Source organism: Sinohyriopsis cumingii, chromosome 2, assembly GCF_028554795.1.
Source record: "Sinohyriopsis cumingii isolate HCF-2022 chromosome 2, ASM2855479v2, whole genome shotgun sequence".
NCBI lineage: Eukaryota > Metazoa > Mollusca > Bivalvia > Unionida > Unionidae > Sinohyriopsis > Sinohyriopsis cumingii.
In genome coordinates this window covers 68,241,707-68,266,976 of record NC_142962.1, presented here as the reverse complement: position 1 = coordinate 68,266,976, position 25,270 = coordinate 68,241,707, and the positions used below count along the sequence as shown (strand labels likewise).

General features: G+C 34.9%; 1 protein-coding gene across 5 annotated transcripts in view; it reads right to left on the bottom strand.

Moving 5' to 3' along the window:
• LOC149805093 (uncharacterized) overlaps window positions 1-25,270 on the bottom strand; it is a 53,309-nt gene that overhangs the window by 4,476 nt on the left and 23,563 nt on the right. For all 5 annotated transcript variants that reach the window (XM_089947300.1, XM_089947314.1, XM_089947307.1 and 2 more), the window contains exons 3-4: window positions 8,691-9,065; window positions 853-1,204 (exon numbers count right to left, since the gene is read on the bottom strand). In XM_089947300.1, the coding sequence (XP_089803426.1) occupies window positions 853-1,204; window positions 8,691-9,065 (727 nt within the window). The remainder of the gene's footprint in view (window positions 1-852; window positions 1,205-8,690; window positions 9,066-25,270) is intronic.

The window sequence follows — 25,270 nt, the reverse complement described above, 5'->3', positions numbered from 1 at the left end:
CAACAGTGACCTGTTCTTCAAAGTAAGGGAGACGGGGTCAGGTTTTGGCTAAGAGCAGCCTGTGTGCAGGGAGAAGATTAACATTTTCAAACATAAAACAGCACATTTCATGAATAAAAAATTTCAGGTAAAGTTTTTTAATTTAAAGTCTTGTGTATAGTGCCACAGCTAATAATGTATATGATACAACTGAAGATGTCCCTATTCAAGATGCAAGGGTAAGCTTTAAATCAAACAGGACCACGCAGAACTCAAATTTTTCAGGGATAAGTGAAAATGAATCTTGACCTAGGTTATTTATAGTTACTTGACCTACATGAAATTTTGTGTTAAGCCAGGAAGTCCTTCAAATTTATATTAAGATCAAACCTAATTCATAATTCTTGGGCAAATTTTGATAGAGTTCTTTTGAAAGTTGATAACATATAGTGGCAAAAGAAATGTATGAAGCAATGAATGGATTTGAGGAGGGATATGATAGGATAGGCAATACTATTTTCTCCACAGAATAGGGGACACCAGCTGGGAAGACAAATATGAGATTATTCAACTTCCATTACAATCAATTGGTATAAAATAACACTGTAAGATACTGCAGTATGGTGCTGGGAACTGGATTAATGAATTTCATGTCTGATCATCAGCTTAATGTAAATTATTAATGATCAACTGAAAATTTATCAATCTCTCCATATGATGTTTTGACAAGACTGATCTATTTTAAAATAGCCTAAAGTATGAAATAAGGGAAATAGTTTAGAACTGAAATTGAGCAAAAATCAATCACTGAATTCATAACTGATTATTTAGTAAATCCAAACCGAAACACTTATAATGGAACATCACTACTACCTTGTGTCTTGGGTGGTGCACATTGTACCCAAGATGGCGGGTTGAATTTTGCCAGTTTGCTCTTCAAAATACTATTTTCTTTATCTAAGCCATCATATTTTTTCTTTAGCTCTCTAACTTCTCTTTGTAAATTCTTATTTGTTGCCTCTAGCTTTTCAAAATTTTTAGTCAAAGTGATTTTTTCGTCCTCAATCACTCTGTACTTCTCAAGAAATTTCTTGTCTGGCTCACTTGAAGATGACTCAGAGTCTGGGGACAGAAGACTGCCTACTTCTTCTTGTAAACACTGAAACCAGTGAATTTGAGTCTCCACAGTTCCTTGTATAACTTTGGCTTGATTCATGAGAACGGTCTGCAAAGAATGATGATAAAAATTGTATACATTGTGTAAACATATGACCTTGATATGAATATTTTATACAATGATATGATGACAGTTATAATGACAAAGCTTATCATACTGCCAAAAGGGCAGTATTAGGTTCACTGATTTTAATATTGCCCATACTCTGTTTATCCTTTTAGCAGGTTATGCCTATTATCAAACCTGTTGAATACTCACTGAAAATATGTATTAGCGGTAATATAAATTGTTAGCATGAATACATTATATACTCTTTAACAGGATATATGCTACTGATATTAAATGCAAGGAAACAATCACCATTTATGTCAAATACCATAGACTCTTCCCACTAGAATGTGACATATTCATGTGCCTTTCTTTCATGTGTGCATAATAAACAGGTTCCAGGCTGTGAGGTTTGCAGACAAGGTGCTTTCTAGACAGATTTTACTTTAAGTTCAACAGTGCAAAAATCTGAGTCAAAATGCATAGTTTACAAACTGTAAGGTGTATGTATGCAATCTAGATCAAATTATCCCTAATTTATTTATTAATATGATAATTAATGTAGTTTTTTTTTACAAAGCCTACCCCGGCAGAGGGTCAATACTACAATCACTTTGACATCTGATGTCCATCCACATCCTAGATGAACTTCATTGTCAATGGTTTTATCATGTTCCTTTTAAAGTATGTGCAAAAAAGGCAAGATAGATGTCCTGGCAACAAACAGCTTTTTATTGCTTCAGGCTTAAAGTTGTTAATTACAAAGTTGTTTTAAGCTATCTATTGAATTGTTCTGGAATTTGTTATAACATCAAATTTTTATATACCATTGATCCATAATAATAATTATATTTATTTTACTCTCACTTTTGTACAAGGAACATTTATTTTAATAAAAGAATGCACACTTTTTGTAATAATAAGTTTATTTCATATGTTACTAATATTTAATTTGTACATGAGAAAATAAGTTGATGAAAAGTCCCTGAAAATTAAAGATATTACAGTGTTTACCCAATACAGAAGTCAATCAACTAATACAAAATCTTCATTAAAAATTATGGCACAAAAGAGATTGCATAATATTAAATTGTTTTTTGTTATGAATACTATAAACTTTAAATAATGACAGCATAAAAGTGACTGAATTCTGTGAGATATTTTACCTCATTCTAATTGACCTCACATAATGTTTACAGTTGTATTTCTAGCATTAGTTGACTTGATAAATAATTTACATCTGTTCACCAGTCTGTGAGCCAATGTAATTAATTACCCTCATGCCAACTCTTCACATTTACTTCCATAATAATATGCAAATTTAGGGGTTTCATTATCTTCCCTATATAACATATGCTAAGGAATTTATATTTTAGACCAAATAGAAGGTCATCCAGTGTAATGGAATAATATCAGTAATACTGGAAGAAAACAACAAGACAGCACTCCCCCTTAGATAAATTAAAGAGACCACCTCCATAGCCATCTCTTCAACAGTCACCATCCTTGTTTCTACATCACAAAAAGACTATATAAAAGTATGATTGTTTTCATTAAATTCAAATATAATTATGTTTCTTTAATGCTTGATGCATATATCAATGTACTTTTGTTTGAGTTTACTTCCAAAAGAGATGACACTTGGAAACTGATGATTGTATATTAGTTCTTTGGTTGCAAAATATACCCATTGTTACAAAATGTTCCCCATTTGAAATAAGTATCAAAATGCCCCTCCTGCCATCCACTCTGTAAACAAAGCTGAAGCACTCCATAATGCCCAAGTGGACCTGGCTGGCTTCTGCATTACAGTCAAAATGCAGAATAGTTAGCAAATAAATTTAGTCTGGTTTGTTGGATCCTTCCTGTGACTGTCTTTAAATTCTGCTGCTCAGTTATGAAACAAAAAATTGCTTCAAGATTTTCTCTTTTAGTGCAGTTTATAGCATATCACATTCTTCGTGTAAATTTTAGGGCTTTCAGGCAATTTGTCAAAGTTTGTCAAATTCTCATTAATAATTTTTTTCAAAGAAGTTGTTTCAAGTATATTTCAGACTGGACACCTGTGTTACTTCTAAATGTGTCATACAAAGTGGATTCTGCATGTATTGCATGCAGGATTAAAACCATGCTTCCAACAATTATACATAAGAATCAAACAGGGTTTCTAAAAGGATGATTCACTGGGGAGATTAGAAACTAATATGGTTTAATGTTTACACTAAAAGCACACCATTCCTGGACTGCTTATTTTGACTGGCTTTTAAAAAGCATTTGACTCTCTTGTATGGCCATTTATTGATGAAGTTATATATTTTTTACATTTTGATAAAATGATGATAAATTGGGTACCTTTTACACTGAAACATGAAATCTTATGTAATGTTCAAGTCTCCAGTTAGTTTGGATTAGAAAGAGGATGCAGACAGGATCCACTTTCCCCATATATGTTTTTTCTGTGTGCAGAGAATTTAGTCCATATTGTAAGGAAAATACATATATAACCAATGTTGATGGGTCAGAGAAATCTTTAATGTCAGCTTTACATCTTTGATATTAATATTCCAAATTTTTGGATCTTAATATAATTATTGAAAAAAACAAAGGTAGTTTGATAGGAAAAAGAACAGGTAGCAGCAAGAAATACTTTCCTGAGTATAAATTTAATTCGGTTAAATAAGCCTGGACTTCCATTTAAACAGAGATGTTGATCCCTACCAGCAGTAGAGTATGTGACATTCTCTACCTTTCTGATTAATATTGCTACTAGAGAGCTTTGTATCAAATCAGATGACTTCTAATATCTGATAAAGAATTCAGTTTATTTTGTGATCTGATTGGTCTGATTGTTCAAAATGTATAGACACTTATGTAGTAGCAAATGCTTGGCTTGTTGGTGTTTGAAGCTGGAATGTTCAGTTTTCTCATTTTGTTAAATGTTTATATCTCTTTTATTCATTGTGGTTGTGGAGAAGTTGGATAGAAGTGCTGATACTTCTGTAGAGACTTGTTGGGCTCTCTGTGATTTTGGAATCTGTCAGATTGGTTTCATGCAGAAGGTCACCTTCACTTCTGATTAAATTAAAATGAAAAAAAGTGATGCCTGATAGGATGTGGAGGCATACCCTCCCACCTGCAAGGATGGTAAAGTCACCCCTGATCTATGACCAGTTTCATTATCTTTGTAACTTCTCAGAGGAACATGGTCTTCTTGATTCATTTATTCAACTGACCACCATATCTTGTAGGTGGGAAATTTATACACCTTTAGTCAGTAGGGCTGCCGGTACTGCTGCATTTTCAGTCATGCAACAATTCTTTATATTGTCATAACCTTTTATTGCAGCTGGTGTACTTAGTTTCAGACTATACTGATGCAGCCTGGTTTCAAATGACATAACTGTCATGCAGTCAGGATTCGGCTTGAGTAGCAGTAAAAACATAAAAACCTGAAACAAGTTTCTATGTCAACTATAGGGGTAAATATGAACAGGTTAGAAGACTCTCTTGAAATTTATATTTTTAATTACAAGAGCTGTCTATTCTATATTTTGTAGATAAGTATTCTTTAAGCTTGTATTGCTAAGTATTAAACTGCCGTGGTTTTATACAGGTTTGTTATTTATATGTCCATCATAGCATCATACTGTTTATAAACATCAATCCTGGTGGAAATATGAGATTGTCAACTTGATTAATAAACAGATGAATGGATCCTTGAATGGCTTATCTGTTCTCCATCGCTGTTTGGGGGAGACACATGCTGAAGTGAGTAAAAATGTCTTGACTGGTATTAAGTTTCATTAAAGTGTCAGGCTCATTATGTCCTCAGACAAGTTGTTGTAGGGTTTAATGCCATTTTTCAGCACACGATAGGCTATAATTGGTGGCCAGTATTAATGGTGGAGGAAGAACCCGGGAAAACCCCGGAAAGAACCACCGACCCATGAGAAGCTACTGGCATGCTTTCTCACATACCCACACTGGCTGAATCCAAGACTCGAACTCACGCAGACAGAGGTGAGATGGCAGTGATCTGTAACGGAGAGCACTTTAGACCACTCGGCCACTCGGGGCCCCTCAAAAAAGTATCCATCAATATAGTGACTGGAATATCATACATGGTTGTAAATGGATTGGATCAGAAATTGTATTCATATCTTCAACAACTCTAAGTTTGAGTCAAACAGAGGACGTCCATAGAACTGTGGTATTTCTTGTCATGTTTTTCAAGATGTTCATTCCTTTTGAAGATTTTTTTATACTGTTGGTACTACACTCTTAAATGTATATGTCTAATATTTGTGTCGATGATATTTAAATGCTGCAGAACAGAAGACACTGATATTCATTCTGATTATAGCCATCATGATGCAAAAGGAACATGTCACAGTTTATGATGTAATCAGAAAAATGCAAGGGCAGTAAATGGAGGAAAATGTTTCTTCAAAAGAGCTAATTCACTTCTAGGAACTGACTTTGGGGCCTGAACATCTAAATTCTCATGGGAAGAAATATAATATTTATTATGTAGAAATGCCAATTTTTTTCCATATATAATGAAATGTTATCTTTAAAATACATATGTAAACAGTGTTTCTTTTACTATTCTCCATTTTCTGTTTTCTTTACTTCTTTCTTTTTATTTTAATGTTATAAAATGAACTGTCAGGAAATATATTCATGTTTATCTTAAGCAGTGCTAAAATAATCCGATAGCCCAATGCCAAGGACTCCTCTAATTTTAGTTCGGGCTCATCCTGTATTCAAAGTGATCTGCCGATCAGGTTTGTCCAAAAAAAATTAGTTTGCCTGAGGAAACTTTGATCACACTGATGAAATGAGTAAATGTATTTTCAAGATGTTGACATGCATTCCATAATCTAAATCAGACTACCACTTTCTTATGTGAAATTGAGATCTGATTTTAATCAAATGGAAGCTTTGCTAAAATACGATTTGTACTCACAAAACCCAAGACATAGACCTGTTTTGAGAAAACACAATTTTCAGTAATCTTAAAAAAATAAAAATAATAATAACAAAAACAAAAACAACAATCTATGCCAGTTACATGTAGTCTGTATAAACGGTAATCTGTAATGATTGGAACTGATACAAAACTATCCCTTGGGCAGTTTAAATAGCAGCAATTAAAGGAAAAGAGGTCAGGTATAAAATCAAAGTCTCACTAACTGTCTGACAACAGCTAGTGAGATGTGTAGAAGGTTGAAGTGGGTGAAACCATTGTGCTAATTTGCATAGGTAGGATCAGGAAGTGGAACAACCCATTATAGGTAAATCAAAGAGATGGTACACGTACAAGAACAAAACTTATTACATATTATTGCCTTGAATGAGAATGTTTAAGCCATATGTATTATATTTTTGACAAGTCTGTGAACAGCAGCAATATTTCTATGAAGCTGGATTTTACTGCATATATAGAATGCAAAGCATGATCATATGAGTTACTGGAATAGTGTTCATGTAATTCATTTTTATTAAATTTATATTCGAATTGAGGCTATTGCAACATTTTGTGACAATATTAAAACGGGAAATTTTGGGCATGTGGAAATTGGAGATCAGCATACCTACCAATTTTTTGAAAAGCCAAGTAGGGAGAACAGCAAATAAAATAGTGTGATTTGGACATAAAATGGAAAGGTTTTTATGTGGTCTTTTTTAAGCACTAGTTTCAATAAATATTGACCAATATTCCAGGTCTAATAAGGGTGAAATTCTCAAAGGAAAGCCAGATGCACTGCAGAAACTTTTTTTTTGGGAGGGGACACAGTGGTCTGCCATGATACTTTATGGATGTAGGACAAAACATGTTTAAAGTTGAAATTGGGGGAAGTGCTTATTGCCCCCACCCCCTTGCCCCAATATGCGAGAACCCATGGGGTGCATCATTTCTCCCTGGACATGCCTTATTTTCCCCCAGGACAAACCCCACTTTTCATATTCTAGTCAGCTGTGGATTAACTGCATAAACAGCTAAAGGTTAGACTTGAGTACACAAACAATAAAACCAGCGTGACTAATTAACAGTTAATCCTTATCATTGCATTTATCTTGTGAAAGGACTGCCCTTCAGACATACTTCAAAGAAACCATGTTCTACAGTGTGTGTATATAAGCACCAGCAATTGATTGGCAAATAAATAAAATCTCTATTTTGTTGTAATTTACAATGCCTAGGACTTCATTTTAACAGTTCAAATCTGCAGTCACAGGTTATTGAAACATATGGCAACTGTTTTTCACACATTTTATATCCCACCTTATTTCCTTAAGTTTAACTCTTAAGGCATGTAACACTTTACTCAATAAAATATTTACTCTGAATTAGTTTTTTGGGGGCACATAGACTGTGTGGTATACTTTGTTTTATTCCTTCTTTTAATCTAATCATGGTAATTAAAGTTTACATATAAATAGAGAAATGCCAGGTGTTTCCTGGCCGAGTTTCTTCGGTGAAAATGAATATGTGATTTTGTTTCCAGAGAACATTACACAGCATTCACAGTGATCATTCATGGGATTGAAACTAACCGATAACAGTCTTTTATATTTTTATATTTTTTTTTAATATAGTACTGTTGCAGGGGTTTACAAAATCTGAAATTTATGTGAATATTATTTATTCTTAACATTCAATTTACTGAAGAAAAAACAAACTTTGTAGTGTGATAATAATTATTTCATCACAACAATATTCACAAGTGATACAACAGAATATGGCACCTGTAGACAGCATATGATATATCTATTTATGTATGGTGGATTTGTTTCTTCTGAGAAATGAAAATTTACACACATAATGTAATAATCTTGAGTTCTCTGTGAAAAATCAGGAGATATGAGATCACGAGGTAGGTGTGGAAATAACCCCAAAATCGGCTTGAGAGTTGACAGGTATGAATTGTCCAGGCTTGTGGAATTTCATTCAGGGCTTGTGAGTTAATTTAATTCAGCAGTCCGTAGCCTGTGCCTAAAAAGAAATTCTTTGAGCACTGTTAAGGTTGTAATCTTGTACCATCTATGTATCATATACTTTCATGTCAAAAACACCTTTAAAAGAAAATGAAAAATTACGAAACAAAATGAAATAATAATAATAATGTCTGTCTGGTTTCTGGGCAATCCATCAAAAGCTATGCAACATTGAAATACAGAAGAATTAGCACAGATACTACATACTGTATCTTTAACACCCAAAATGGGGGAATAACTGGAAAATGCACCAGGGAATGATGACAGAATGAGATGTACAGACTGGTCTTATAGCAATAAAATCTGCAAGTTTCAACCCAGTCCACTGAAAAATGTAGGTCTGAGTAGTTGCACACATAAGAATTGCAGAACAAATATATGTAAACATGTACTGGACAGACAGACAAGCTTAATGCTATATGCCCCTGCCTTACGCATAGTGAGTGTCTAAAGAACAGTGAATATTTTCCTTTAAGAAACAAACCTGATTATTATGTAAGAGACTTGTAAGTAGGTCATCTGCATCTTCCTTTAGATCTTGTTGTCTAACCTTGTGATGTGCATCCACATTTGTCCATGAATCCTCATTTTCCCATGGTCTACCACCTTGAGGTGTCACATCAGCTTGTTGTTTGCAGGCCTGTCTTCCTCTATCACTTATCTTACTTTCATTCCTATCCTTTGTGACATTTGGTGAACCTCTAAGTGATTCATCTGTTACGGGTGTCTGAAGTTCTGCCACTACCAGTCCAGCCTTTTGGGAATTGAGATCCTGGTGAAGCTTTTGCAATGTCAGTGTTTGTGAAAGAATCTGTGATATTAATGCATTGGAATTCTCCTTCAGAGTTGATGCTAAATTCTGTAATGTATAAATTAAACAAACAGTCACCACACAGGTTTTTTCAAATATATCCTTTCTCAATTTTGCCTGCAGTACTGAAGACAACTGGTAGATATAAAATAACAAGAAAGAAACTGCTGGAAATAATAAAACAAAATTGTTGTACAGTCTAGTTCACTTTTCTATATTCCACTACTCCCAATTATTGGATTTCATAAGCTCTGCAGGTTTTATTTCCAATTACCATACAGGTGATAATCACAGGTGCTCGACGCGAGCTTGATGTTAAGAAAAAAAAATAATAATCTAAAGGAAAAAAATCATACAGAGTGACAAAAATACCTTAGATTACCCCCATGACCCGTTCTGACATAGGACCCTCTCTATCATAATACTCTCATATATTATGATAGAGAGGGTCCTATGTCAGAACGGGTCATGGGGGTAATCTAAGGTATTTTTGTCACTCTGTATGATTTTTTTTCTTTAGATCATTATACCGTCGTTGTTTTTTTTTTTGATTCGTAAGAAGGATTATTGTACCACGTGGACACTTTATTGAGGTCGCTCCCTCTCTGCTGCTATTAATTAAAAAATTGTTATATTAAAAATAATGGTACATCCAGAATCTCATACTGCAAGAATAGCACGAGAACGATTAGAAGCAATTAAAAAATTTCTTCCCGTGCAAGATTCATTCAGAAAAAATCTACAAGCGCAGCAAGAAGCACAAGCTGAGTACGAAGAAGGCACTAAAAAGCTGTTTAAACCCGTCACTGCAGCTACTGAAAAAGTTACAACTGTCATCAAGGAAGATCTTCTTCCGGTATCAAAACAAACAGCAGAACAAACCGAAAAAATAGCAAGAAGAACTAAACAGACAAAGAAGATTTTACGACATCTTCCAACTGTTATAGCTGCGGCTCAACCTCCGCCCGCTGATGAGGAAATACTTGAAGGTATTGGTAAAATTCGTGCTGAAATAGGTGATATAAAAGATCGTGCACCAGAAACAGAAACAGAGCAAGCAAGGGCTAGGGTTGATATAAACGATAAATTTACTGAAGAAAGTATTAATATAATAAAGAAAATTGATGATATAAATAAATTAGCTGAATTTATCGAAATATTTTATAATCAGCGAGAAAAACTTTTAAAATCTGAGTATGCTAATGATGCTATAAGTCGTGATAACTGGCGAAAATGGATATTTCGTATACATTATGATCTTGATCATGCTAAAAACAGTGATCTTAGATATATTGCGTTTTTAGACGCAATAGATGGATTTCATACACGAGTGCAACAACAACAAAAACAACCTCCTCCACAACAACAAAAACAACCTCCTTCACAGCAACAAAAACAACCTCCTCCACAACAGAAAAACAACCTCCTCAGCAACAACAAAAACAACAACCTCCTCGACCGCAATCTCCAGAAGAAGAATTTTACGATGCACCGGGTGCTACTGGTAGTGGTCTGGGAAATAATTTTGTTTGTCCTGATAATATCCTCAATGATGTATCACGGTTAGAAGTTCTCATAGGAGGAAAACGAGCTGGAAATAATTCACCAGAAATAATTAATGAAGCAGCTGATATTTGTCGGCGATTATTTCAAGGTGGTATCATGGATATCGGCGTTTACCGAGAACTTATCGATGAACTTGTTGATGACTAGTTGTTAGATAAATAGCAAATAAAATAAGATGATCATACATAATAATCATCGTAAACCCGTGCAGGTCAGAGCGGTAAACTCACGATTACCAATCTACAGAGCTACTTACGGAGATGGACTTGGTGATGTTGTACAGGGATTATTCACAAGGATAGCTCCAAAAGTAGCACCTGTTGCAAAACAATTATCGATGAAAGCTATTGATATTGTTCGTGAAAAAGCTCCTGGAGCAATTGTCAATGTTGCTGGTAGGGCTTTCTCGGCAATCAGAGAAAGACTAGCACGATTAATGCGACGAAAACGACAACCACCAGTGAAACTGGCAAGTACTGAAGTGATGCCAGCAGATGTCAGTAGAATAATAAATCAGGTTGCAAATCAAAAACTAGCGCAATTATCTGAAGAAGCAGAAAGAAATATAACAGCAAATTTAATAGCAGGAAGCGGTCTTCGTCGACGATAATTTAGATCACCATTTGGAAAAATAGTAATTATAATAAAAATGTTCAAGCGTGAATCAGACAGAGCATTTGATATGGAAGCACCTGTCCTTAAATATGAACCGATACGTGATTATCAGTTTTATTCCTATGACGCAAGACAACCAAATCAGCGGGGGAGAATCGAATTACAGGTTCATGATACAAGTAGATATTTCTTGCCCGCTGAGGCGTTTATTGAAGTAGAAGGTAGACTTGTAACGAATGTTGTAGCTAATACGCCATATGGTGCCAATCTGCGTGTTGGTTTTGTCAACAACGGGATTATGGCGTTGTTTGATAGCGCCACATACATAATTGATGGAAAAATATTGAATCAATTCAGAAGGATGTTGATGTTGCTACAACAATAATTGGTCTAGCGAGATATTCTGATGATTACACAAGATCAGCCGGTCCAACAATGATGTTTGCTAAGGATATTACTGACCATGCTAGTCATGATCAGTATATTAAGTTACGGACACCACAAGATACTGCAGCTGATCCACAACCGGTTGATTTTGAACACGAAGCCAGACCAGCTGCTGCTTTTGATGTTATAAAAAGTGTTAATGCGAGATACAACTTAGGATTTGCAACGCGCCGAGCAGCGTTGTCAGGAGATAATAGAAATTTCTCATGCGCAATTCCATTATCTCAAAATTTGGATTTTGCAGATGTCAGAAAGGTCATCTTTGGAGCTAATCACACAATTGTGCTCGTAAGAAAAGGTGATGATAATGATGCAATCTGGCGAGGCTGATGGCAAAGTAAATATATCAAAGCTTTCATTGTGGATGCCAGTAATGACTCCAGCGATCGCAGAAGAACAAAAATTGCTCTCTTTTATGGATCAAGGTGGTAAATCATTGCTATCATGGTTAACAGTAACCATAGATGCTATTCAAAGTTCTGTTAATGGTTTATTTACATAGCATATAGCATCACAACAAGGTGTTTCTGCGCCGCGACATATTTTTATTGCGCTGCAAGATAATGCTAGGACGAATAATCAAGAACGTTCACATATGATATTTGACAACCTTGGAGTTAGTGAGGTTTCCTTGCGGATAAATGGACATCAAGAACCAGCTGAAGATATATTATTAAATTTTGATCAAAATCACTTCGCGCGTGTATATCATCGTTTAATGTCATTCATGGGACGTGATCAAAATGTGGATACCGGTTTGCAAATATCACAGTTAGATTTTACAAATCTATATCCGATTTATTATTTTTCACTGGAACATCTTGATTTGTCCAAACAGTCTGTCGTTGATATACACTTTCAAGCTCGTGTTACTAACCCTCCTCCTGATATACCTGGTCCACCTCTTATTCGTGGCACCTACAGAGCAATCGCGGTCATACTCAGCGATAAAGCCATGTTACTTGAAGGTGGTAGTGGTCGAATGAGAGTCGTTGATGCACCAGTGGAAAACCTTTAATCGTGTTATTTAGAAAAATATATTTTATATAAAAATGTTGTATGGTCAAGTTAATGTTACTCTGACTCCTTGTCAGGTCAAAAAGCTTCAATCAAAAAACGCCAACAAATGCGGAACTAAAATATCACTAAAACGAGATCAGATTGGTGGTGGTCCAAACAAATTATCGTTGACAAATAATCAGATTAAACATTTCAATAAAGCCCTAGAATCAAAAACCGGAGTTCAATTCCATCTTTCTCCGAGCGCCATCAACGACATGGTTAAAACGGGTGGTATATTTCCACTTCTTGTGGCTATTCCAGCGTTAATAGCTGCTGATACTCCAGCCGTAGCAAAAGCAGCCGCATTAGGTGCAGTTGGAACAGCTGGTGAAATGGCTCTAAAGAAAGCAACAGGAAAGGGATACAAAAAAAGGGACGCGGCATAAGATTACCGGGATCTCGTTGGGGAAAAGGTCTGAGGCTTCCACGTTAGATGTTCCAGCATCAAATTTTGATTTGATAAAAGTTGCTAAAAAATTAAAAATAAAAGCCTTTAGAGGTGTTTTTATGCGAGATCAATTACCGGACCAACCAAACAAACTCGAAACAGGTATTATTAATCTAGACTCGAATTCAGGACCCGGTACTCATTGGGTATCAAACGCGGTTGATCCACGTGGAATTGTTTATTTTGATTCATACGGGTTAGCTCCACCTGTTGAATTTATCAAGTATGTCGAACCACTTCACGCGCAAGTTTGGTATTCAACGCTACCCACACAAATAATGACAGATCCGCCAATATGCGGCCGTCAGGCAATTAATGTACTTAACCTATATCAAAATCATCCAAACCGCCACATAAAGTCGTGCATGATTATACAAGCAACCGATTCGTTTTAAACAGATCTTAAATTATAATGGTTGATATTTACGGAAGAAGATCTTCACGCGTCAAGAAAAAACCCGGCGACGTTGATCTGTCAAAGTACGCGACTAAAGATGAACTCGTTGATATCATGAATCTTGCTGAAGTTGACCCAGATGAGGTTGTTATTTTTCAGGATCGATATGGTAAACTAAAAACGAGCAACATCAGATGGAATGATATAGTTCGACGAGTACTCGGTGCAGTTACGGATAATATTCCTGTGTTTACTGACAGCGGCAAAATCAGGGATTCAAGTATATCGTTTACAACCAGATCAAATTACAGCAAGTGTTGCTAATCGTGTAAGAAACACTGGTGACACAATGACGGGTGAACTAAGCATGAACGGGAATAAGATAACAGTGCTAAGAGATCCAACATCCGATGAAGACGCAGCAACAAAAAAATACGTCGACACCGTAGATGGTAAATTATCCACGTTGCGGGCCGAGTATGACGTTCATGTAAGCGCTTTTGCAAGATTTCGCAGAAAGCATCAAAAAACCGCAGAGGAATTCTTCGGCACTCCGCACGCCATTGACATAAAACTTGTTGATATCAAGATGAACATCGACACGATCAAACGAACACAGCAAGACATCGTAGCGGGGATTCCTGAGATCGTTAATAAAACCAATTTGATCAAAATTCCAGCCGGAATAACTCCTGGGCATATTATCAACATCGTATACACTGTATCATCGGGATTCGCAATCTGGTCGCAGCAAAATAAAACTATCAAATATACCGCTACAGTCACTGGCGTGTACAGGCTATCTGTGTTCAGTGCTGCAAAATTTGAAATATTTACAACGTATCCATGGCGTCATTCAACTGATAAGTTTTCGGGGGGTTGTATCTGTTATATTAAATAGCGGAACCGAAGAAATTTTTATTCTGGAAGCAGCTGATAAGAAATTAACCGCAACATCTTACTGGTGGTGTTTGGAATTTGTAGCTGAAACACCTCAATTGGTTACTGCATAAAAATATATGGACGGTGCACAGTACAGGTACAATCAAGCGCGTGAATGGCAGGCAGCATTAAAAGATCGAGTCGAACAGTATACAGTAAAAGTAAAGAAATATCGACGACGATTAGTTATCGTTGATGTGATTGTTTATTCAGAAACCGCTGTTGTTGCTGGAAAAGGTGTTATATTATCAGCGGTGACAATGATGGCACCAGTAGCCGTAACTATTTGTATTTCAGCAGCAACAACGATTGCAGGTGTGCTCAATATCATCGCAAAAAAATATGTACCTGCACGAATGAAAAATTATCCGATTACATAATAAAATTACACACAGCGACGGTAGCATACTCGAAATTATCTTCGTTGTTATCAGCGAGTCTCAGCGAAGGAATTATATCTGATTTCGAGTTTTCAATGATAACTAAAATATATCACGAAGGTATCGGTATTAAAGATACAAGTACTAATAATGACAGAATTACTCCAGCAGATCGTGACTAATACAACTCCGCCAAAGATAACGATGATCTCGGTAAGTTCAACTAATCCTGAATTTAGTATTAACTTTCTTACTACAATTCCAGTAAAGGAAATAGCACTGGCTCAATTACGAGTATATTACAGCTGGCCAAATATCAGATCAAATTCATTTAATGGTACAACAGCAAATAATTCGCTTGTATTGCTAACAAGAACAAACCAGATGGTACTCCTGACTGGATAGATGTTGGAATACCCACTGGTAGTTAAGAGATTGAAGAGATCAATGTGGAATTTCAACGTAGAATAAAATTAATAACAGGAAAAGAAGCAAAAATATCAATTAACGTTCATGAACCGACGCTGTCCTCGACGGTTGGGATACATTCTCCTGATTATGGCGTTGATATTTATCAATCCACGATAAGATCCGTACTAGGTTGGCCGGATGTTCCCCCAGTGTATGAAGGACCACCAGAACCGAAGTTAAATGATTTTCTTACGCACGTGAGTAATTATGCAAGAGGATTAAATTACCTTAATAGAAAACCCGCTCATCAGTACGTTGGTGGAATTATTTTTGATTATGAATTTTATAAAAAAAATAATTACCAAAGAAGTAATTGAATCAATAGGTAAAAAATTTAAGGATGAATATCAAGCTCGATTTAAAATTTTACAGAATTTATTTTCTAGTATTACACAATTTTACAGCGATGATGTAAAACAACAAATCATTGAATCAATACAACATTTAAATAAAGTTATATCAGATTTTCGTGATGCTAATGCAGTAATTGTTGGTAGATCGGTCACAAGAATTACATATGATGGTAAATTGACAGGTGTAAGATTAAATTATTCCTCTAATGATTTATTTACCAATCATTACAAAAAACCGCCGAGGAAGTATTAAAATTTACATTACCAGAATTTGACACAACTGAGCTAAAAAATATCTCAATGATCTTATCAACGAAAACTTTCCTAAAATATTCGATGCGTGGAGAAAACTTCCACCACCTTCAACTGTTCTCAGATACAATAATGATCCACACGGCGGCGGCAGGCACGTATCTCCGGGAATCGTTAATATAACCAGCACGATCATGGTCAATCTGGTTTGTGACGTAGTCGATGGTAGCTATCAAATAGATCTCGGAAAATCAAATGAGGCTCAACAGGGATATATTTTATATACATTTACACCACAAGTATCCCCTGGAAGTTTAATCGTGCAAGAACCAACTAATCCTGTGTATCTGCGGTGTCACAATAATATGTTAACACGAATAAATTTTAAGCTCACAGATCACCTTAATCGCTTAATTGACATACATGGAGAAGAGCTTGTAATAAATCTGTATGTGAAATCTTAATTAATCCAGTAAATATTACATTATGTACCAGCACGTGATGGTTTTTATACATGACAAAGAAGTACTTGAAAACGCCATCAGAACAGTGTTTTCACAACCTCCTAACTCAGTGCAATTTAACGTTAATTTAGTTATTGATGAATACGGAAATGAAGATTTCTTATTAACACAAGAACAGTTAGATGAGCTCCGTCATATTATCGAGATCATTTGTAACAGAGATCAGATTCTAAATTATGCACACTTCTGTATTAAACTCGATCAACTAAAAAAAATATTTCAGAATAAATAATTAAATAAATAAATAAAAATATTTTTTCTTATTGATATGGTGATTGATACTCAAAATTATACAAATCAATCAGTTTTGTAATTCTGATGGGGTGATTAGATCTTTGATCTTAATATTTTATCATAGATCTTTGATCTTAATATTTTATATTATTTTATCAGAAATATTTATTTTATTTTATTTTATCACAAATATTTTATTTTATCAGAAATATTTCAACATTTTTAGTCAAATTTGTTATTTTTTTCAGCTATTTTAGTCGATTTGTCAAGGAAAATTTGTCAAATTACAGTTTTTCGTCAGGTCAAACCTCGAGCGGTTCTCTAATTGATTTATCGATAAATCGTTAAAATCCTCATTTTTTTTTAGAAAATTACCAGAAAAATTAACAAAAATCGCATGAAAAATCTCATTTTTTGAGCTAATTTGACTGATTTTTGACGATTTATCGATAAATCAATTAGAGAACCGCTCGAGGTTTGACCCTGATGATGTTGGAAAATTCATCAATTTTCACTGACAAATGCTGAAATATTTTATTTTTTTCTGAAAATTTGATCATTTTACATAGTACAGAGTACCAACTAGCCCATCAATCTCAGAAAAAATAAAATATTTCAGAATAAATATATAATATTTCAGAATAAACAAAATATAATTTTCAGAAAAAATAAAATATTTCAGAATAAATATATAATATTTCAGAAAAAATATATAATATTTCAGAATAAACAAAATATAATTTTCAGAAAAAATAAAATATTTCAGAATAAATATATATTTCAGAAAAAATATATAATATTTCAGAAAAAATAAAATATAATATTTCAGAAAAATATATTATATTTCAGAAAAAATAAAATATAATTTCAGAAAAAATATATATTTCAAAAAAGATAATATATAATTTCAGAAAAAATAAAATATTTCAGAATAAATATATAATATTTCAGAAAAAATAAAATATTTCAGAAAACATAAAATATTTCAGAATAAATATATAACATTTCAGAAGAAATAAAATATTTCAGAAAAAATTAAATATTTCAGAATAATATTTCTGATCAAAGATCTACCCAGTTACCGAAACTTTCATTTTCACCAGAATTATTTTGAGCTACTCGAGGTTACTCGCTGACATAATTTTTCTTAAGTATCTTATGCGGATACTGATTGTTTTTTTCGTTTCGTACTCGCTGGATAATCCCGATCTGACTTTTTCTACTGCAACAGAAAGAGGAATAAATTCATTTACTTGATGATCGTTCACCATAGCTAGCAACTGGAACATAGCTGCCTGAATCCGCTTGATGAACTTATATTGAGATGACAGAACATACTTATTTTCATTTTTAAGTTCTTCTAGCGTTTCAAAATCAGATATTATTTTTTCAGGATTTAGTTCATCAGATATATTAATTCCGTTTTCTTCTAATTTTTTAATAGTAGAAATAATGTCTTTGATATTTTCATGGTTCATTATATAATGTATAAATATTTAAAATAAAAAAAAATTATCCCTATAGAACCCTTATCAAGTGTTTTAGCCAGTTCGGCGGGATGTTTCAAGGACGGCACAACATATACAATGAATATATACAATGAAATGGATATATACAATGAATGACGAGCCCCTAATCGAGTGTTTTAGCGAGCTCAGGACGGTACAAACATATAACTTAATTAAGGACAGTACAAACATGTAATTCATTACGCATGTAATGAATGAATGATGAGCCCTTAATCGAGTGTTTTAGCGAGCTCAGGACGGTACAAACATATAACTTAATTAAGGACAGTACAAACATGTAACTTAATTAAGGAAATGAATATATACAATGAAATGGGTATATACAATGAAATGGATATACACAATGAAATGAATATATACAATGAAATGGGTATATACAATGAATGGGTATATACAATGAAATGGATATATACAATGAATGAAGGACAGTACAAACATACAATGAATGAAGGACAGTACAAACATATACGCTCAGCAGAACACCCCCCAATAATCAGCCCGTGGGTGATACAAAACATGTATCAACCACCAGTTGATATGTGGTTGGAGGCTTCTGCTGAGCGGAGGGGTTTTGCGGTACCCCCAATTATTATAAAATTGCAATTATGCGCACCACCGACAGTTGTCAGCCATGGGGATTCGATCCTGGACCGCGAGCGTCAGTCCAATACGATACCGATTGAGCTATCGAATCAGTTAACAGTATATGTTTTAGAAATTATTATATAGTTATGGTACATATATTTGCACTAAAACAGCGGTTTCTGAATAACAATGGTTTCTACATTTAAATAATTGCTTCTACATTAAAACAATGGTTCTGAATAACAGCGGTTTCTGAATAAACTGTAAATATATAAACAGCGGTTCCTAAACAGACTGTAAATACAAACCTACAGATCAATAATAGCGGTCCAAAGCGGTATGAATACAGCGTGTTCCACCTACAGATCGATTTGTACCATAACAACGGTTTCTAAGCAGATTGTAAATGCAGCATGTTCTGCCTATATACAACTACCTGCGGATCAATAACAACGGTCAAGCAGATTGTAAATTACCTCAGTTTCTCGCAACAGATCCAAAAATAACTTCGCTATGTTGTATGATGGGAAATACGTTTATATATTTAAAAACCATAAATATACTTCTACGAGTAATTTATATGATGTTTGAACAGAGCTGATATATGACGTAATTAGTTAAAACCGACTAATTACGACCATAAAAAATCAGAAATATACGAATACAGAAGTAATCTCCCTTTCGTGAGTCAAAAATAAGTAATGTATGGGGAAAATATTGTGACATAAATTAAAAAAATTAATTCGATGTAGTGATGATAGTTAACAATACTGAAAGGTGATTTTTTGTTTATATTTTTTGAGAAAGCAGTTTTATATATATTTTCTGCAACGAGTTGTATCGAACCCGGATTAATATTAAAGTATTTCGCAGCATTATTCATCGAACGAAATATTATTTCTTCACCGGCTTCTATGTTTGTAGACTTGATCACCCTCTTTCCGGTTGTTTTACATCTTCCAGCACCATTAATACTGGCCGCCATGCATAGCCTATCGTGTGCTGAAATATGGCGTTAAACCCAACAACAACAACAACAACAACAACAACATCTTCCAGTATTACCACGTGCAGAGTTCTCGCGTTGTGTAACAACTCGAGCTTGGATAAACTATTATTTTGAGGATCTCCGTCAGTATGATCGATCACAAGACCATCTTTGATCACTCCGAAGAAACACTCGTACGTAAATCGATGACAGAGATAGGGTTTCATCCCAGCAGTAAACAATAGATAACCACGATTATTAATATAAACAACTGGTTTTTTAATCGACAATTTCAATATTTGATTTATAGTTTGTTATGACAGGATGTGGGACAAATTTATTTTGCTCCATTATACAATACTTTTATTTGTTTAAATCATTGTGTGTCTGAAATCTTGATATATAATCCTCCACGGACTTTATGGCGTTTTCACTGTTATTTTTTTTTTGTTGCCATAATATCTTTTAAGTTCTCTGAATCGTTTTGCACCGCAATTTGCACATAATTCTGTTTTTCCTCGCACTCCAATACCACATCGCAGACACGGTATTGGTCCTAGACTTCCCCGTCGTATACTTTGTAAGTGCATCCAGCAAAATTCACTTCTGCAGGATTTGTTACAGCGATTTACTGAACCGATCATGAGCCAAGTACAATGAATCAACATGTATATATAATATTCCTTATTTAAATACTTGTTTTAATTATATGGATGAGTTTGAGAGATTATCCCAAACTAGGCCTTCTAAATATAAATTTAATCTCGACAGATTATCTCCTGACTTACTGGTACGAGATTTGGTTGATCCGAAAAATAAACGTTTGATCTCGAAAATTCATGACGCCAAGAAAGAATTTTACACGGATGGTGCATCTCATGTATGGTCAACGTTCAAGATTATACGCAACGCTGTCAAGGACGCTACAATGAATGACAAAAGAGCGGCATCTATCATTAACTACATCGCTGAGTACTAGGGCGATCAAAAATATTTCTTTAGAGTAAAATTTATTGTACTAACAGAAACAGGTAGTTGGATTATCCGTGATAAATATGATCCTGTCCTTGGTAATAATGAAATTGCCATATTAAGTAAAAATTCCAGACCAGGTCTATTGACTGGTATTGACAAACCGTATTATGAGCGAGCGTACCCTGTAACAGCAGTTATTTATGGAATCTATGAGTTAAATAAAAAAATCAGCGTTGATAAATTGGCACCAATGAAATTTTCAAGGTTAAATTGTGTAGCCGAACGAGTAATAGAACACTTTACAAACGCGATGCGTGGAAACGGATTAACTGATTTAAGACGTGAGAAAATAAACTCGTGGGCTGATTCAGTTAAGGATACCAGTGCTACAATAAAAGATGTCGCTGAATTAGGAAAAATATTAAAATTTCCAATAAAAGTATCAACAATAACGGGAGAAGTACTGTACGAATCAAAATATAAATCAAAAGGAGCTCCAATAAATATTATTGATCATAATGCGCACGCATGGACCAGCACAGTAACAATATTTCTACGTGATAGAACTGTTAGATTTTACCCCTCAGATATAGGGGGAGGAATGTTTGATTTTATCAACGAAATAAGTAAAAACGATCCTGTATCGGTATGGTTATTTAAAAGTAATGAGGAAGGTGGATTTGATCAGTTTGTCAGACCGAACGGTGAAATATATCGAACAGAATATCTCCACGATGAGATGAAAAATGTCGCGGAGAAGTTTTTAGAGTGCAAGCACTCCACGGAAAATACTAACAAATTACTAATTGTTTCATCGTTGCATCGGTTGCGGCTCATTTCGCTAGGGAAAAAAATTCATGGAAACCAACACGATTTGATTTACTCGAGGACATACGCGCAAGTTGCGTCGAATACGGACACGGCGGATTGTGAAATACCAAGTATAATTACAAGGATGTTATTTCGGTTGATATGGTTGCATGTTATCCGGTAAGTTTTCTAGGATATGGAGATTGTTCCATGTACTTTAAAAGATTTGGTCACCCAACAAACGAGATGACGCGAGTGGCAATTAATGGACCATTACCTGATTTTGATCTGACTGGATTAGCTTGTGTTGAATCATTCGAGTTTAACGAAAATCTTCACAAGATTTGTTATGTTTGGTTTGGCAGACATTTTTGTGAAAAACCTTGGGCGCCCATAGTTTTATTACGATATATGCTAGATTGTGCGGTACTGACATCGTTGGTTGTCAGTGAGGCAATTATATCATATCACGCGCAGACCGAAGCTTGGTTACCCATGCCAGATTCTATCAGTCTCGATGAAGTCATTAAGGAATTTAAGGAAAAATGTCCTGGTGTTTCCGAAGATGATATTATCAAAGAAGCTCCTAAAATTCTCGAGATTAAACTTAAAAATAATGAAAAAACCGCAAAAGATATTGGTACAAAAATTATACGTAAATTTACTCAGGGTGGTGCATATGATCATAAAAGACATCACGCACGATTAATTCTAGATGATGCCGAGCACGATTTTATAATTACTGATACAACAGCGAGAGATATACTTGCAAATCGAGAAAGTGTTTATTTATCCGACGGAACAAAATTGGGTACGATCGTTAGTTACATAAAAGATGTCTCCCCACAGTATACTCATCTAAGATCTTCTATGTTGGCTTATGTTTCTATAAATTTATTATCGATGATTAATAGATTTCCTGAGACCGCAGTCAGAGTCGCAACATATTCGTTTTATATTTCCAGTAAATATTTAGAGTCTGTTATGGAATTTATAAGTAATGATGAACGATGGAGTTCGTGGAGAATAAAAAAAGAAATATTACACAATTATACAGAATCAGCAGATGTTCCGATGAGAAATTTTTATCGTAAAGGTAATAAAATATCAGAAATGTCGAAAGCGCCGGCAGTGACTGATCCAATAACTAGATATAAGACAGTATATCTTAATGGACCTGGTGGATGCGGCAAGACGACTCGAGCAATTAACGTTTTTAGAAATTCAGATATGATCGTGCTGACACCCACACATAGACTTGCACGAGAGATGAAACAACGGCAAGTACAATCGTGCAAGTATCATAGTTTCTTTCGGTGGCGCGGGGATACATGGACTCCTGAACGAATGGGAGAAAAATATATACCTAAAATAATTATTTACGACGAGATATGTACGGTGTCATTGAATACATTAAAAACGTTTCTTGATTGGTTGTTGACAAAAAATACCGCTATAATAATGTGTGGCGATCATGGTCAGCCGCCTCCTTTTGTTGGACCATCTCCACATGATTGGTTAAAAAATTTCGTTGATTATTACGAAGAAATAGATGATGATCATAGAGCTCTTGATGCAAATTTAAAGGAGTTAAAAAAATTAATCAGATTACAATGAAACAAAATTCAATGTGAAATAATACGCGGAGTGATCTCAGAGACCTCAATGAACGATTTTTTGAATTTATGAAGACCCAACGATTTGATAGTAGCAAGCAGAAAAATAATCAGAGACGCTTTACAACGGCAGTTATTTCAGCTGCATACAGAAAAATACTCAGAATTACCCGTACCGTTATGTTATAGACCATCAGATACACGAAAACAGAATATTAATGTTGATATTCCAGGACAGACTGAGAAAAAAAGTCTCGTATTAAATGATATTGTCGCTGTTGATATCAGTGTGGTCGAAGATGCATTACGCGCTGACAAATCTCCATGGGTGTTGGGATACGCTATGACGATCCACTCGTCTCAGAGATTAACTATTTCTGATACACGAGTTTGGATTACAGACGATCGTATCGAGTGGTCAAATTTAGTTTATTTAGCAGTATCAAGGGTTAGAAAAATATCTCAGTTACGGAGAATTATAATTCCTGAAATCGTTAATAAAACCAACATCATCGACGGTGATATAGTAAGAAAAAAATTAACCGGATATAAGCAATCTGATAAAAAAATAAACGCGATTTTGATCTTGATGTTGAATTTATTATTGAGTTAAAACAGCAGCAGAATAATAATTCCGCAAGTTGTAATTGTATAATGCTATGGAGGTACTCGAATAATGATTCAAGACAATTTACCGTAGACAAAAAGATAATAGTCGCGGTCATACTCGAGAAAATGTGACGTTGACCTGTCTCGAGTGTAATCGACGTAGAGGCGCTAGTTAAGTGATCGCGGGGGTAATTGTGTATCCTCGGGAATTACTTGTTGTTGTTCACGTGTAAATCCACGTTGAGGAGCAGCCGAATCTAATCTGTAGATTGCAGATCTACCTGAGGATCTTGTCACGGTGGATATCTTGTGAGTGGTAACACTCCAAATAGAATCAGTCGCTCTCGCTTTACCACCTTCAAGTTCACCGGGTTTGTATAAATACCTAACTGTAACATCACCCAGAATATTTTGTTTTTCAATATATTTTCGTTGTATTGGTATATTTTTTTTGTAATTGCATTAATGGGTTTCATGTTGGTTGTTCGTGTGATTTCATTATTTAACGCAGCCATCACACTTGGTAATCTTGCAACCCATTCGCGAGATCTCGTATCCTGAATAAATTCCTTCGCGTCCTGATATCCAAATAACCGCTCAGCAAGTGTTCGATTAAATCGTTCAACAATTGCCTGATCACGGTGAATTGCAGTATGTCCTCGTCGTATTTTGGTATTATGTTGTTTCATTAACGATGATACTGGACCAAGAAATTCCTTACCAGGATCAACATGTAGCAGCTGTGGCCATCGTAATGGTCCTCGTTGATAAATTCGTTCAAACGCATCGGCTACTTCAGATGCTGTTTTCGTTGATAGCGGATCTGCCTCTTTATACCTACTTGCAACATCAACAACAGTTAGCGCGTACTTGTATGTTTTTCTACGTACAGTATCATGTGGTAAAAATAAAATATCTGCTTGATGAACTTCATTAGGAATACTAACATCGAAATACGCGTACTGTATTCGTTTCGGTGGTGGTAGGTAAATTTGCCATATCGCTTGCCTGGATAACCACGCTTCAGCAGTAGAATGTTTAACCGCTGCTGCATCTGCAAGTTTACCAATTGCTGCTCTGTCTCTCCGGTATCCTCTTGGACTATAATAAATTGATTCCATTATATATTACCAGACCCAAGCGCTAATTTACCTTTCATCGCGGATCTTACTAACCAATTAGCTAATTTTTCTCTCATATTCTTATTTTTTATGGAATCTAGCGCGTGAATTAATTTCACATCTGCAATATGTCTGTCTTGTAGATTTTTACTTTTATACAAACATCATGAGCATGACAAGCTCGATCAATAGCGTTTACAGGATACTCACCTAGTTTTGGTTGATCTTGATTATCAAGCCTGATATCAAGTCGAGTACCAGAACCGCAATAATTATATCCTGGTAGATGTTTTTCTCCTGGGTATTTAGCCCATGGAGTACCTGGAAAC